Below are 16,398 nucleotides of genomic sequence, written 5' to 3'. Positions count from 1 at the left end.
TAATCTAGCCTTTTATCGCAACACCATAAATATAGTTCGAAAAAAATGCAATACAAGCGAAGTCTTCAAAATGCTTGAACATAAAAAAAATATAAAGTGCTGACGTAAACTGTCACATTTTTCAATCAAAGTTTAATGGCTTTCATTTGCTATAACGTTGAGTAATGAGAAGTGGTGTCGGCTATTATGTCAAGTGCACGCATTTTTACCTCGCCAAGTAAATGTAATGCCCATTCTTTGTAAAGCTAGATATAAAAGAGGGGAAAATTCTGTTTTATTAAAAATGGAACGTATTTTTTATTGTTTAACATTCTGCAATTGTTTACGCTTTTATTCTGTTTTGAAAATGGATTTAGATGAACTTTTTTATATTTTTTATTTATTTTCATAAATTACCTACTAGCTTTTGCCCGCGGTTTCACCCGCAACAAAAACTATCCTGTATCCTACTCCTGGGTCTAAGCTATCTCTATTTTCCCTCTATTTTCAGCTTAAACGGTTTACCCATTCTTGAGTTATAAAATGTGTAACTAACACGACTTTCTTTTATAGATATAGATGATTCACAAAATCTTTTTAATTCACATAGATAAACTGAAATTAAAAGAGAATTCAACAAACCCAATCCATAGAGCAAACCATTACCAAAATTCCTAGCTAATTGAAAAGCTCTCGACAAACACTTTAGCTTCCTGCCTTATTAACTCGACTGAAGCCAATGTTCATTTTAAAACGTGTCTCGCACAGTCTTGGTACTTGCCGTTCAATTAACCATCCGTTATTGCTTTTTGTTTAAAGTAAGACCGTCTTACCACAAAAAGTTTTAAACGTCAGTTTATGCCTTGTCTAAAAAAATGTCAAATTATGACGTTGACATATGGTTCATTTTGCAGCCAAAATTTTATTAGACAAGTGTAAAACAGGGGTTAAAGTTTTTGTAGTAAGGCAAAGAGAGTCTATCTCGAGAAATAATTACGTGAGTCTTTAAGTATTTAGCTTAGCAGAAGTTAATTAGTTGGAGTAACAGCTGCGGCTGAGCTTAAGGTATGGCTTCTTGTGTCTTGTTTTGTTTACTTTGCGTATTAAATGGTCTGTTTTTGTGTATCGGTTTTTTGGTTTTATTTTGTTTTGAACGTTTCAGATTGGGGGCAAAGGGTAGGGTTGGTTGAGAAAAATGTTAAGTCATATTTTAGGGATGTACTGGTAAACTTTGAACTTCATTGTTTACGTGATCATAGGATATTTTTGACTATCAGTCTCCACCACAATATGTAGGTTATAAAAATGTGGTCATATCGAGAATTTCAAGAAGTGAACAAAACTACCATACTAACGTAGGTACGGCAGACCCATAATGAGTTTCAAAAGTAATGCTCTAAATCTGATTGGTAGTTTTGAGGTCTGAAAGACACGCTGCTTAGTACATAAAAAATATCATCTATACTCCAAGAAAAGCAATCTAACAGCCTCATCAATTAATGTAAATAATAAAGTATTTCTTTACGAGCCTTAAAAAAAATCCCAAGATCCATCACAACCCAGTCCCTTGAGATGCAAGTGTAGGCTTGTAACCGTTTGAAGGCAGCGTCTAGGTCGTCTTGCGTCATTTATCACTGTTGTAAGTATTCGTCGCTACTAGCTTGATGGATGACCACAACATCTAAACGTCTCGAAATTATCAAGTAAAGGCAGGGCTTTCGCACAGAAGGCAAAGGCCTATTCGATGCTTCATGAATTTTAGGCACAAAAGTCCACCATGGTGAACCAAATAAAGTCTCCACAATTAACTCCTTGAATACCGCTAATTAGGGAACAATAGAAAATCAATTGCGTCTCGCGTGGATCCGCGCACCGGCATTCAAGGGTTTAAAAACGCCCACCGACGACAAATGGCTGGACATACTACATATTACTTGATGGTCTGACGACATTCACAATGCAGTTATGCCATGCAATAACTAGATAGTACATAAAGATACCATTTACAAAGTTGTTGTCGCTCCAAGCACTTAGTAACACGTAGAACAGAATACAGTCTGATAGAATAGATGGAGGTGAACCCTTTCGCGTTTTATCTTTACACAACGACGGGTTAGACAAATGGCGCGTTCGGCTTCCTTATTCAAAACAAATATATTACTGGCAGACAAATAGTTTTACGGTTGTAAGTTTTAGTTTTAGAGAAGGATTTTCGAAATTCGAATTTACAGTTTTAACGTAAAAGTATGTAAGCATTTTTGCTACTTTTCTTATTACCTACTATGTAACTAGCATAATTACATACATCCTTTTAATCGAAAGAATATTAGTTTAATCACTGTTAGCATAAACTTACAAGAATTAAAAAAAATGCCATGTTTCTGTAGACTAGCCCTAGCAGCTTCGTAGATAGAAATCTAGACTTTCTGTAGTTTTCAAATTGAACATAAAATAAGCTGACTTGCTTTACAAAATATGGAGAAGAATAAAACTACAGATATCTCACCAAAACAATACGCAGAACATCCCACACGGCCTTCTCTTGATTTACACACATTTGTATCTTGATAACACCCTCTGAAAGTGAATCAAATCAGTCAAGCGGACTGCTAACAATAAATATTTCAGTAGAAATACGACCAGACGCGGAGATATATCGAAGGTCCATTGAATAAAATGTTCAACGGTAGCAACCCTTTAGTGTCGTGTAGGTCTGATGTGGATGATAAGACCGTCCCTTAGTATTAGAGATAGACAAATACCTAGGTTTGTGCCGCCTCGACGCTTTGGGAAAACGGTTTGTTGATTTTGCGTTCCTTGGAGGATGTTTTTATTGATTTGACGGGTTGAGAATTTGGGTTGGTTCGTTTTGAGGTCACATTTTTAGGTGGAAGTACATAAATTATGTATGATATATCACTCTGGTATATTTAAAAAATTCTACTACGTTCTAATCCGTGTATTCTACTAAACTCCTTTCGTTGATATTGGCAAGGCAATAGTGAACGGTATTGCTTTTTAGTTTCGAAAATTCTTAGGTAATAGGTATAGACTTTTTCAATTCCCTCCATGTTGGCACGATATTGAAACCATATAAGTGCATTTTAACCTCAATTAATAAATAGGCAAATCAAATCGTTTTATTATCACAAGATTTATGATATAAACTTTAACCAACACTAAGAAGGTATATATTTTCTGTAATATCTTTGCTCAAGGCGAAGTAAACGTTTTAAAGCTTGCGATCGCGGCGCGGTCTTTATGCATATTGAATACTAATTAAAATATGATGATAAACTTTCCAAGTATTTGCACGTTCCGTAATTTGAAAATGTTCATTAATTTTCTTTATGAAGTACCACCACATAGTTATTTTTTATTTATTTATTTTCTGTTATAATGATTGGTTAATTTAATGAAGTGTTTTTGTTATCTTTACTAATATTATAATGTTGAAGATTTTGATCGATTTTGTTTATTTTTTGAACACAAGTTGATGCAATGAATTCAAACCTCCATTTATTGAGGAAGTTATAGCCTACTTTTATTTAGGTGCGTGGAGTTATTCCCACATCCCATTAATACAAGCTTCCTTTAAACATATTGAACTACTTATAATTCAGAGTCCTTGAAATATTTTTTTATGTCCTACTTGTTAAAGTTGCATTTTAACCAACTTTGTCTTTAAATAAATAAAGAATACTTGACTAATTTCTTATAACACCCTTTCTTTGTTCCAGCATACATCATGACAATAAACTAGCCAGCGTGCACCGTGCAGTTTTTAAGAATTGAAAAATGTTTGGAAGATTAAAATTGTGATAAAATAGTGCTAGTAAGTGTTAAGTAAACTCCGAGTGATGGTTTAAGTGATGTGATAAGGAACGTTTAGGCGATGGTGCGGTTTCTAGTGACGGCATGGCTTTCTGTACTCATCCTGTGCTGCGGTTTAAGACAAGGTGAGTGGTTCTAGAATTAAGTCAAGCTTTTGGCTAATTATTTTGATGTTTGCGAGGGGATTTTTTGCGAGAAAGATAAAAACCTTAGTTCCTAAACTAACTTTCATAATAGGCTTACGATAATGCGTCCATTTTTTAAATGATGACTTTAAAATGTTAGGTAATAAATGCATTTTTTTTGGCTACTTACTTTTCTTTGTATAATAGTTTATAATGTCTATGAAAATAAGCTTCACATTTAAATCACCAATATCCATAAAATAAATTAATAACTACCACTACAAAATTCAGTAGGGTGAACGCACCTTTCACCACACCTGTGTCCTTTTCCAAAAAGAAGAGTAAAACTTTGTCATTGAATATGAAAGTGCATTACATTACTAAAAAGAACTTAGGTATATGAAAGTCTGCATACCCACGCTTCGCGGTACTTATTAGCATATTTAAGTACTCGCCTAGTGTAGATAGCGAATTCATTAGATTCATTATAAATTCAAATTAACTACCGTATCACCTAACTGATTTGCATCGCAAACTGTAAGATATACAGGTATTAAATAACTAAGTTGTTAAGAAAATATTTTGGTATAATTATACCCGTTTTATGGCTTTAGGCTTCTACGACCCCGGCTGGTTATGGGACTGTTCAAAAGTCTTATCGCGAACCCTGAAGGCAAAAGGCAATATTGAAAGGAACATGAAGGAAAAGTGGTGGTATTTAACACACACTCTATTCATAATGGGTATGATGTCAATGGCCCTACATTGTACATTCATGTAAGACATAAGTGAAGCTATTCCAAATTGCCAAACAACCAAGCAAATTCGTTCTTTTCTACCAAATTGATTCTAAATATATCCCAATCCAAAAACTACTTACACTAAGCGCTTAACTTATAAAAGTGCCTCAAAGCCTTAAACCTCAATATCACCGATGTCACCGAGGTACGATAGCAATTTTTGATACGTTCACCGACTTAGATACAATTTCCCCCGAGTGAGGACTTATCTCAAACGTTCGACTGCAAACTCACATTAGGGCTGCCCCACACTAAAATGGAAATTAGGACAATCCCTACGAGTAAATTAAGTTCCATTGACGCCGTTGGAACGTGAAGACGAAAGCGATTAAGCCCCACTGGGTCAGTGCTATTCTCCTACTAATTAATGGTCCTTAGAGTAAAATTTGGCGATGTGTACATTCCAAGTGTTAGGTTCGTATTTTGATTTTGTGGACCCGAAATCAAGATGACGGTAAATAGTGCTTTGTTTTGGTACATGGGTTGGTATGACCTTAAGGGTCGTTGTGAAATATTCGGGGCTCGAATTTTGAGTCACGTAGAGTGAGGTTAAGCGATGTCTATGACAGAACTCGGTGTCACAAAAATGCTTTCCTCGTTAACGTACAAAATAAATATTCTTAGATATTAAATGGTAAGATGAAGTGCTTCTGGTCTGATTTCACTAATTTAACTCAATGAGATTTGATCAAACAAACAAATTGACGTGTTTGAAATTGCTCACCAGTTACTCATTTGTAAACTATGTACACAGATTCATTTTGATTAAATACATCTGCAGTAAGTTTCTGTTTTCACAGAGGAAGATCGGGAATTTGAGTTTCTTTTTCTACTTTATCGAAAAAAACACGTTTAGGTACATATCATATCACTCAAGGAACAGAGTTATTTCTTATCTTTCAATAAATAACGACACTGCAACTTACAACAAATCGATAAGAAAAGATATTGAAAATTCTTGCACAAGCAAGGAAAACTCCCATGGCGGAATACATATAAATTCTCGATACTAACCATCCAACCATGGTTCGCTACACATAATGCCTTATCTGACCAGAAATTGTTTCCTTTTCAATACAGAAACTCTTCTGTTTACTTTCTGGTTTCTTTGTGAATTTTGAAGGAAGATAAGCAAGAAAGAAAGAAAGAAAAGTCAGTATTTTTGTTTTGTTTTACAAAGATCTCGTCAAGATCGCTCAGAATTCTTAAAAAAAACTAAATTCTGTGTTTTTAGGTTGCCATGGTAGGCAATAGAGAAAATATTATTTTTAGGAAACACTTTAAAATAATTTATAAAGTTCGTATGAAACTTTTTAAGCAGAGTATTTTCAGTCTTGACTTACAAAGTATTCCCCAAACGATTCAAGTCTGATTCAAACGGTCTAGCATTTACAACCCCTATGATTTATCCAGCGTACATTATTCTGAGCTTAATGTTCCGATGCTAAACCTAGCAGAAAGTTCCCAATACACTATATACAAGTTGCGTGTCAGTTGCAACGAGCCAACCGAACCGCGAGCCATATCGCCCGACCCCAATCGAGACGGAAAAAATATGTTACGTTGCCTGTTGCCAGCACGGAAGAAGAAAAGATAGCGGAGATGCTATAAGGAAGGTAGGGCAGGCACCTTCTTGTAGGTCAAGCAACGTACTGTAGCTGTGATCAGGTACTAGAACTAACGAGACGTTTGAGTTCCAATCAAAAGCAATCTGTCAAAAGTAGTAGTTAGTAACGTTCCTGGTATCCCGAAATCCGCAGTTTGGCGTACTACTTTCTTAGAAGGTTTTGCGCCATCTTTTTTTTCCGAAGGTTTTTACCTTCGGAAAAAAAAGATGGATCAAATGACCCCTCCCACTGAGCAGTCCAAAGCGATTTACTATCGAGGCATTTATCAGAACATACTAGCCAAATTTTCAAAGAAAATTCCAAATCTATTTTCTCTACCCATCTCTCATAAAATTCCAGAGACAAGCCTTTACAGTGAATCCCGTAAATTAAATAAAAAGAAGCGACCACTGGCGAGAACCCCTCGGTCTCACGTGCGTGAGGTCTCAGATAAGACCCTCGGAACGTAATGGATTTTTAAGTGTTTAAAGGATTTTACTGCCCACAGCTCGTTTCTACGTTGTTCACCTGTAAGTGTTTATTCATGTTTCATGCGGTGGCAACGTGGAGGTAGTAAATTACTTTTCAATTTAGTTTATTTATTATTTTCGAGCTCCAGAAATAAGAAGTAGAAAATTCAGTTTAATAGCTACATCTGTGTTTAGTGCAACAGCATGTAGCTTAAATATGTAGCATATTAGTGTATCTTGAAGTCATATTTAAATCTCGTAAATCTTATACTCATTATTAACAGCACTCGATAAAAATGCAAAGACACAAAATAAAAACAATCCAGCTAACCGTTTCATATCCACTGAATAGAAATCTTTTTCGGAAGCTGTGGCTACTAAAAATTTATGAACGACCTTTTTTGGGGCTAGCTCAGACATTTTTCCTTATATACCTATGAATGCGAAATCTGAACATTGAAAGATCTGAAACATTCACATAAGTAGATTTTCAAACGGACATTGGAAAAACCTTGATGACCGTTATAGACTTGTATGACAATGAGAACGGACGGACGGTAGGAATGGAATGCATAAATGATACGTCGGTAGCGGCTTTGTGTTGGGAAATCAAAACATACGACTCTCACCTTGCTTTTGTTGTTGATGTTGATATTGTTTCTTTTGACTTTGTTATGACAAATTGTAAAGCAATTCGTGGTAGACATTATAAAAAGTAAATAAGGTATTTTTCTATAAGGAAACCTTGATCGTTGTTACGTTAATCTGAAGTCGGAAAATCTGACAATCATTCTCTAGGAGATATACATAATGTATAGTGATTTAGGTAGTGAAGATCAGATAATTTCTCACATCACGTGAAACACGACGCACTGCATCTGGTTAAACTTGAATTAGGTCCCATTTCAGATTCAGTAAGATTCAAGGTAGCATATTGAAAAATATGGATTTGACAACCGCTTTTTAAAATCATTTCACATTTCAATAATACCCTACCTATAGGTAATAAACTAATCTTCATTACCATAATCAGAGACAGCCACCTGATACACAGAGCTAACAAGATTATTACATGCTCACACGCTGTACTCTCAAGAGGCACGCAACCTACATGCTTCATGCATCAGTTCCCGAGGGAGAAATAACCTAACCTTATGTAGGTTGTAAGATGAAGTGATACTATGCGTGGTTTAGAAATTTTAGAATAAGTATTTAAAATGAGGCTTTTATTTTACAAAAACGAAGGAACATGGTGCATTTTAGTCGGTAACAGTCTGAAACTCGCTCACAATACACTTTTTTCCTGCCAATTAACAATTTTTGAAATAATTTGATTTCAATTGAATCGTTTTATCGATTGTGACCTCATCAAGATTGGCTAAGGAAATCATAAAATGTAAATTAACGTTGTGCTGTCATCGTCCAGTCAGAACGTAAAATCAAGATAAAGATCGTCTAGCTAGGTGATGATAGTACAGCCGATTAGATTACTAAACAATTCAGTCTTAAAACGTACCTACCCATCTTATTTCATCTGTACCTAATCCCAATAGTACCTACATCAGCCGCAATCAAACATTAACACCAGTAAATTAAATTCAATTTCAAATACAAAGCTAAATGCAACAGATGCAGAATCATAATTAATTCTTGTTTGAAAGGCCAACTCGAATAATTAGAACATCGATAGATTATTTGCTAACGATTTCCAATCATTCGATTAGTTTAGTCGACCATACGGTAATATGATACGGATAATGACTGTTGTTTCATTATGTTATCGATAGTCATAATCTGTTTTGTTGAATCGATTAATTGAACTTTCGATATTGCTAAGTGGAAACTGTTGATCGATTCTCAGATTTTCCGTTGGTTTTGTCTTTGTGAATCTGTCGACCAACAGTCGGCCGATGGTTAGCTGATAGTTTAGTTTGAAAGTAATTGTAAATAGGATTTACACACTTTTTTTAGCTCTCTAATCAGCTGACTACAGGTTTGCAGCCTCACAGTCGAAACTCCATTCTAATTTAAGAGCAGTTCAAAGATCATTATCAATGGCCAACTAACGTCTTGCTGGGAAAGAAAAAAACTTATAATGAAGACTAAGTAACAAATAGCATAGTAAAATTTTCATAAACACATTTCATTTCAAACTGTAATAAAACTCATAAAACCAAAACATAAAATGTTAACGTTAAAGTTCGTGTTAATACTTATTCGGACACGCCATTTCACAGTCGCATGTTTTATTCCCGACATAATATTTACCAGTAATAAACGGAATATAGTTCCGAACAAAATAAAACTTGCTTGCTCAAGAACAATAAATGCCAATAAGTTTTAATTTGAATTTATTGCTGTTGAAAACTTTCAAGTGGCATTTGTAAGGAAAACCGAACCTTCTCAGTGTTTTAAAATTATAGTGTAAAGCATGTTCTTGCGTTAAAGTGACCCAGTTTCAAGTAGTTCCGTTACAGTTAATAACGGGGCTATTAAATACTAGGGTAATTGGAAAAAAATATTTATTGTGCTTATGGAGATAAGATTGTTTACAGGTCCTATATTGTTTAATTAAGTTTTTTTGTAAATTGGTGAGAATAACAAAAAATGTTGTTAGTTAAAGAAAAGTATCTACGCGCCAAATGAGTTTTTTGAACATTTGTTTATAAAGATTTTGTCGAGAAGTTTACTCGTCTAAAATGTAGACAACATTTAATGTGATTAATTTTACTTGACAATATTCAAAAGAGTATTAACAAAACACTTTTTCGCATACGCGAGGTGTCAAATGACTTCCTTCAGAGATGTAAAGTTAAATATTGGTTCGTACTGCAGGTACGTAATATTTTATGTACCTGAATAAATATGTATTCAAACACAATAAATATTAATACCAAACAAAAGAAATAGGAAATCCGAAACGACCAATAAACTGGGTACATGCTCAGAAAAGCAATAGCACTCCACATCACATCATAATAGAATTGTCGTTAATCGCCGAATACTGATCGAAACTTGGCCAAGCCAATAACTTGACCGAAATCCAATTTGTTTGAAAGCAAATCCGTGTTGCTATTTAAATAATTCATCACCTGCTACCGTCCTTATGTTTGTGGGCGACGAATATTTTCCACAGAATAACGATATTGGACTCTACTAGAGGTTTTTAATCTGATAAACGTTAATGAATTAATTTCTTTATGCGATAATTGGGGTAACGGAATGGTGTTTTTTTTTCTTTTGTTAGAATGTTATGTTTAGTTTTCGTAGTGTTAAGTAATGTATATATTTTGTATTATTATTTGTAAGCCGATAATCTCCAAAGTACTTTGTGCAGTTTTATAATTTCAAGCTGAGACAGCTACAGTTTTTAGTTAACTAATTACCAAAATAATGTGTTTGATTAGTACCAAAATATAAAATAACACAATAATAAACCATTCGACACCCGACACCCAATTACTTAAACCACCCATACAATTAACCTTTACTCACGCCACATCACACAAAAACCCAACTAATATATAAAAGACCGATACCCGATCAATTGCCAGGATTAGACAAGGGGCTCCCACAAACAAATCGTAGACATTTCGTATTGTAGGTATCGAGTAGGATATCGAGTTGCTAGCTACCACGGAGACCATAATCACTATCGGAGATGGCATAACGCTCTGGTACATAAAAGGCCTACGAAGGAACATGATGGGTTTTCACTCAGTAAAAGTCTGACACTCCCTCACCGCTGCTCACCCACAGTGGGAGGGGTCATTTGATCCATCTTTTTTTTCCGAAGGTTTTTACCTACTAATCAAACACATTATTTTGGTAATTAGTTAACTAAAAACTGTAGCTGTCTCAGCTTGAAATTATAAAACTGCACAAAGTACTTTGGAGATTATCGGCTTACAAATAATAATACAAAATATATACATTACTTAACACTACGAAAACTAAACATAACATTCTAACAAAAGAAAAAAAAACACCATTCCGTTACCCCAATTATCGCATAAAGAAATTAATTCATTAACGTTTATCAGATTAAAAACCTCTAGTAGAGTCCAATATCGTTATTCTGTGGAAAATATTCGTCGCCCACAAACATAAGGACGGTAGCAGGTGATGAATTATTTAAATAGCAACACGGATTTGCTTTCAAACAAATTGGATTTCGGTCAAGTTATTGGCTTGGCCAAGTTTCGATCAGTATTCGGCGATTAACGACAATTCTATTATGATGTGATGTGGAGTGCTATTGCTTTTCTGAGCATGTACCCAGTTTATTGGTCGTTTCGGATTTCCTATTTCTTTTGTTTGGTATTAATATTTATTGTGTTTGAATACATATTTATTCAGGTACATAAAATATTACGTACCTGCAGTACGAACCAATATTTAACTTTACATCTCTGAAGGAAGTCATTTGACACCTCGCGTATGCGAAAAAGTGTTTTGTTAATACTCTTTTGAATATTGTCAAGTAAAATTAATCACATTAAATGTTGTCTACATTTTAGACGAGTAAACTTCTCGACAAAATCTTTATAAACAAATGTTCAAAAAACTCATTTGGCGCGTAGATACTTTTCTTTAACTAACAACATTTTTTGTTATTCTCACCAATTTACAAAAAAACTTAATTAAACAATATAGGACCTGTAAACAATCTTATCTCCATAAGCACAATAAATATTTTTTTCCAATTACCCTAGTATTTAATAGCCCCGTTATTAACTGTAACGGAACTACTTGAAACTGGGTCACTTTAACGCAAGAACATGCTTTACACTATAATTTTAAAACACTGAGAAGGTTCGGTTTTCCTTACAAATGCCACTTGAAAGTTTTCAACAGCAATAAATTCAAATAAAAACTTATTGGCATTTATTGTTCTTGAGCAAGCAAGTTTTATTTTGTTCGGAACTATATTCCGTTTATTACTGGTAAATATTATGTCGGGAATAAAACATGCGACTGTGAAATGGCGTGTCCGAATAAGTATTAACACGAACTTTAACGTTAACATTTTATGTTTTGGTTTTATGAGTTTTATTACAGTTTGAAATGAAATGTGTTTATGAAAATTTTACTATGCTATTTGTTACTTAGTCTTCATTATAAGTTTTTTTCTTTCCCAGCAAGACGTTAGTTGGCCATTGATAATGATCTTTGAACTGCTCTTAAATTAGAATGGAGTTTCGACTGTGAGGCTGCAAACCTGTAGTCAGCTGATTAGAGAGCTAAAAAAAGTGTGTAAATCCTATTTACAATTACTTTCAAACTAAACTATCAGCTAACCATCGGCCGACTGTTGGTCGACAGATTCACAAAGACAAAACCAACGGAAAATCTGAGAATCGATCAACAGTTTCCACTTAGCAATATCGAAAGTTCAATTAATCGATTCAACAAAACAGATTATGACTATCGATAACATAATGAAACAACAGTCATTATCCGTATCATATTACCGTATGGTCGACTAAACTAATCGAATGATTGGAAATCGTTAGCAAATAATCTATCGATGTTCTAATTATTCGAGTTGGCCTTTCAAACAAGAATTAATTATGATTCTGCATCTGTTGCATTTAGCTTTGTATTTGAAATTGAATTTAATTTACTGGTGTTAATGTTTGATTGCGGCTGATGTAGGTACTATTGGGATTAGGTACAGATGAAATAAGATGGGTAGGTACGTTTTAAGACTGAATTGTTTAGTAATCTAATCGGCTGTACTATCATCACCTAGCTAGACGATCTTTATCTTGATTTTACGTTCTGACTGGACGATGACAGCACAACGTTAATTTACATTTTATGATTTCCTTAGCCAATCTTGATGAGGTCACAATCGATAAAACGATTCAATTGAAATCAAATTATTTCAAAAATTGTTAATTGGCAGGAAAAAAGTGTATTGTGAGCGAGTTTCAGACTGTTACCGACTAAAATGCACCATGTTCCTTCGTTTTTGTAAAATAAAAGCCTCATTTTAAATACTTATTCTAAAATTTCTAAACCACGCATAGTATCACTTCATCTTACAACCTACATAAGGTTAGGTTATTTCTCCCTCGGGAACTGATGCATGAAGCATGTAGGTTGCGTGCCTCTTGAGAGTACAGCGTGTGAGCATGTAATAATCTTGTTAGCTCTGTGTATCAGGTGGCTGTCTCTGATTATGGTAATGAAGATTAGTTTATTACCTATAGGTAGGGTATTATTGAAATGTGAAATGATTTTAAAAAGCGGTTGTCAAATCCATATTTTTCAATATGCTACCTTGAATCTTACTGAATCTGAAATGGGACCTAATTCAAGTTTAACCAGATGCAGTGCGTCGTGTTTCACGTGATGTGAGAAATTATCTGATCTTCACTACCTAAATCACTATACATTATGTATATCTCCTAGAGAATGATTGTCAGATTTTCCGACTTCAGATTAACGTAACAACGATCAAGGTTTCCTTATAGAAAAATACCTTATTTACTTTTTATAATGTCTACCACGAATTGCTTTACAATTTGTCATAACAAAGTCAAAAGAAACAATATCAACATCAACAACAAAAGCAAGGTGAGAGTCGTATGTTTTGATTTCCCAACACAAAGCCGCTACCGACGTATCATTTATGCATTCCATTCCTACCGTCCGTCCGTTCTCATTGTCATACAAGTCTATAACGGTCATCAAGGTTTTTCCAATGTCCGTTTGAAAATCTACTTATGTGAATGTTTCAGATCTTTCAATGTTCAGATTTCGCATTCATAGGTATATAAGGAAAAATGTCTGAGCTAGCCCCAAAAAAGGTCGTTCATAAATTTTTAGTAGCCACAGCTTCCGAAAAAGATTTCTATTCAGTGGATATGAAACGGTTAGCTGGATTGTTTTTATTTTGTGTCTTTGCATTTTTATCGAGTGCTGTTAATAATGAGTATAAGATTTACGAGATTTAAATATGACTTCAAGATACACTAATATGCTACATATTTAAGCTACATGCTGTTGCACTAAACACAGATGTAGCTATTAAACTGAATTTTCTACTTCTTATTTCTGGAGCTCGAAAATAATAAATAAACTAAATTGAAAAGTAATTTACTACCTCCACGTTGCCACCGCATGAAACATGAATAAACACTTACAGGTGAACAACGTAGAAACGAGCTGTGGGCAGTAAAATCCTTTAAACACTTAAAAATCCATTACGTTCCGAGGGTCTTATCTGAGACCTCACGCACGTGAGACCGAGGGGTTCTCGCCAGTGGTCGCTTCTTTTTATTTAATTTACGGGATTCACTGTAAAGGCTTGTCTCTGGAATTTTATGAGAGATGGGTAGAGAAAATAGATTTGGAATTTTCTTTGAAAATTTGGCTAGTATGTTCTGATAAATGCCTCGATAGTAAATCGCTTTGGACTGCTACAAAATTATGAGAAAAATACATCGATTGGTTCCTGCGATCCTTGATTAAATACCTAGCATAATTATATTGTCAATATTATAAACGCTGTTGTGCCATTTCTCACGGGATGGCACATAAATAATTGATGAATATTTTTGTTTTTCTTTTTTTACTAACATAAAATTAAGTCTTTTACTAACATTATGAGTCATGTTACTTGAATAAATAAACTTTCTATTCTATTCTATATGAATAATTTAAATTTTAGTATATACAATCGGAATAATTTACCGACAAACTCGAATGAAACATCCGAACATCAAACAAAATAACCAATCAAACAAACACGTCTGATTAAAACAATAGACGATCCGGAGTTCTGATCCCGACCTGTGTGTCCTACTTCGAGGTGTAGCTCCGTAATCAAATTTGCACAATCTGGCAACCCTGGCCGACACGTCCATTGTCCGACGGCGGTGATGCGTACACCGGATGCACGTTCCCGGATGCCACCCCCTCTACAAGGAGGCTGTATGCTCTATACGTCTTCACAACCCTCAAGACATTTGCCGCTGTCTAACCCCCGTATATCTCAACATCGCAACAAGTCGTCACATCTCGGATGTTTGAGTTTGCATGCGAATCGTCGAATCCACGAATATTAATCGTGCCAAACGGTTTTCGACCTTACACAAATGCCTCTGAGCTTTCGCCTAAAACACAAAGAGCTAATTTGTTGCTGTGAAAAATAAACAGCTTTTGCGTATTTTGGAGTGATGACAGCAGTAATGTTTTCATTAGCAGACTCACCTGTGTTCTTGTTTTCGTAAAAAGAGCACAAAGGAATTTGATTGGTACACTTTTATATTTACGATATTGAGCCATTTATCATGAATGTCGGGTTCAGATGCGTATTAAAATGTCTATAGATAAATAATTGTTCTAACATAACCTTATACAGCAAAATAATACTTAGCGGAAAAATGTGATAACATTTTTCACTTCTTAAAAGTTCCGTCAAGCATGAAGTTTGTTAGAAGAATAAAGGATTTTTAGTTTGCTCAAACAAACAGCCCGAGACACGTTTGAGTCGTATGTTAATAACATTAGGGACGGGAGACGGGACCTTATTATATACACACGCCGTGTATATTCCGAGGGAATTGAATTTCCACCTAAATCTACAAGAAATAAGGAAAACGAAATGGTCTTGAGTTAAATAGGAAAACAACTAGTGCTGTCTCGCAAACAGCTCTGTTTAGTTACCTTTGGGAACTATAGACGTAATTGAGCTGGCGACAATGTACACTAACTTCAAAGACTTTATTGTTTTCTCGGACATTCTTCTTTTTATCTTTAATCGTTTCTTTTGTTTCGTTATTAAACGACTTGCAAAAAGCTCTTTTTAGTCATTCTCTTTGTACATATTTAAGCTAGTTTATTTATTTTCAGTGTAAAGGGCCGTGACGCGGATTGTCTCTCTCTTAGTATTTCTCATCGCTTTTTTCTAAATCGAGTCTATTTAGACCCTCAATAAATTTCACACCGTTAAACCTGAAATCAGACCCTTATTTGTTTCTAATCTTGTCTGAATTTGTCTGTAGATATACAAGATTTCGTGCTCAGCGTTTTAAAAGGGTTAGAAATTCGGCGCTCAATTCATTGTAAATAATCGTACTCGTTAGCGCTTTGAGGGGAACGTTGGATAAAGAGGCGTATTAACAAAATGTTTTCACCGTTTTAGAATAAAGTTGAAATTTATTTTCCTTCAACTTGTCATCTTGGGTAAGCTATAAAAGTCTTTCGGAGTAAATATAATTTATGTAAGAAGTTCTCGAAAAATGCTGGCTGTAAAACTGTCACCGTGGACGTTAACGGACAAAGCACCTGCCAACTGCAATCAATCCCTCGGCTTCAACCATTATGAGGACTCGCTACAACGATTTCGGGGGTTTTTATGAAGTCACATTGCATTGAATTTGAGTCCTCAGTGTATTGAATGATGAACCAACGAAATAATTGTTATTATTGACAAAGTTTATACTTATACTAATAAGTTAAATTCTCTATTTTAGTTATTAAACTAGACTGGACTTCTGAGTATATACAAAAAAATTAAACGGCCTCGGCAATGTCGCAAAGAGTAGTAGCAAGAAAAGACACCAGCAGC

The 16,398-nt window shown here is 34.7% G+C and overlaps 1 protein-coding gene across 1 annotated transcript in view; it reads left to right on the top strand.

The window, feature by feature from the left end:
* LOC124629940 overlaps nt 1-16,398 on the top strand; it is a 56,039-nt gene that overhangs the window by 19,711 nt on the left and 19,930 nt on the right. The window contains exon 2 of the mRNA XM_047163620.1: nt 3,720-3,938. Within this exon, the coding sequence (XP_047019576.1) occupies nt 3,875-3,938 (64 nt within the window). The 5' untranslated portion in view covers nt 3,720-3,874. The remainder of the gene's footprint in view (nt 1-3,719; nt 3,939-16,398) is intronic.

The sequence above is a fragment of the Helicoverpa zea genome, chromosome 4, assembly GCF_022581195.2.
Source record: "Helicoverpa zea isolate HzStark_Cry1AcR chromosome 4, ilHelZeax1.1, whole genome shotgun sequence".
NCBI lineage: Eukaryota > Metazoa > Arthropoda > Insecta > Lepidoptera > Noctuidae > Helicoverpa > Helicoverpa zea.
This window is presented reverse-complemented; position numbering and strand designations above follow the sequence as displayed.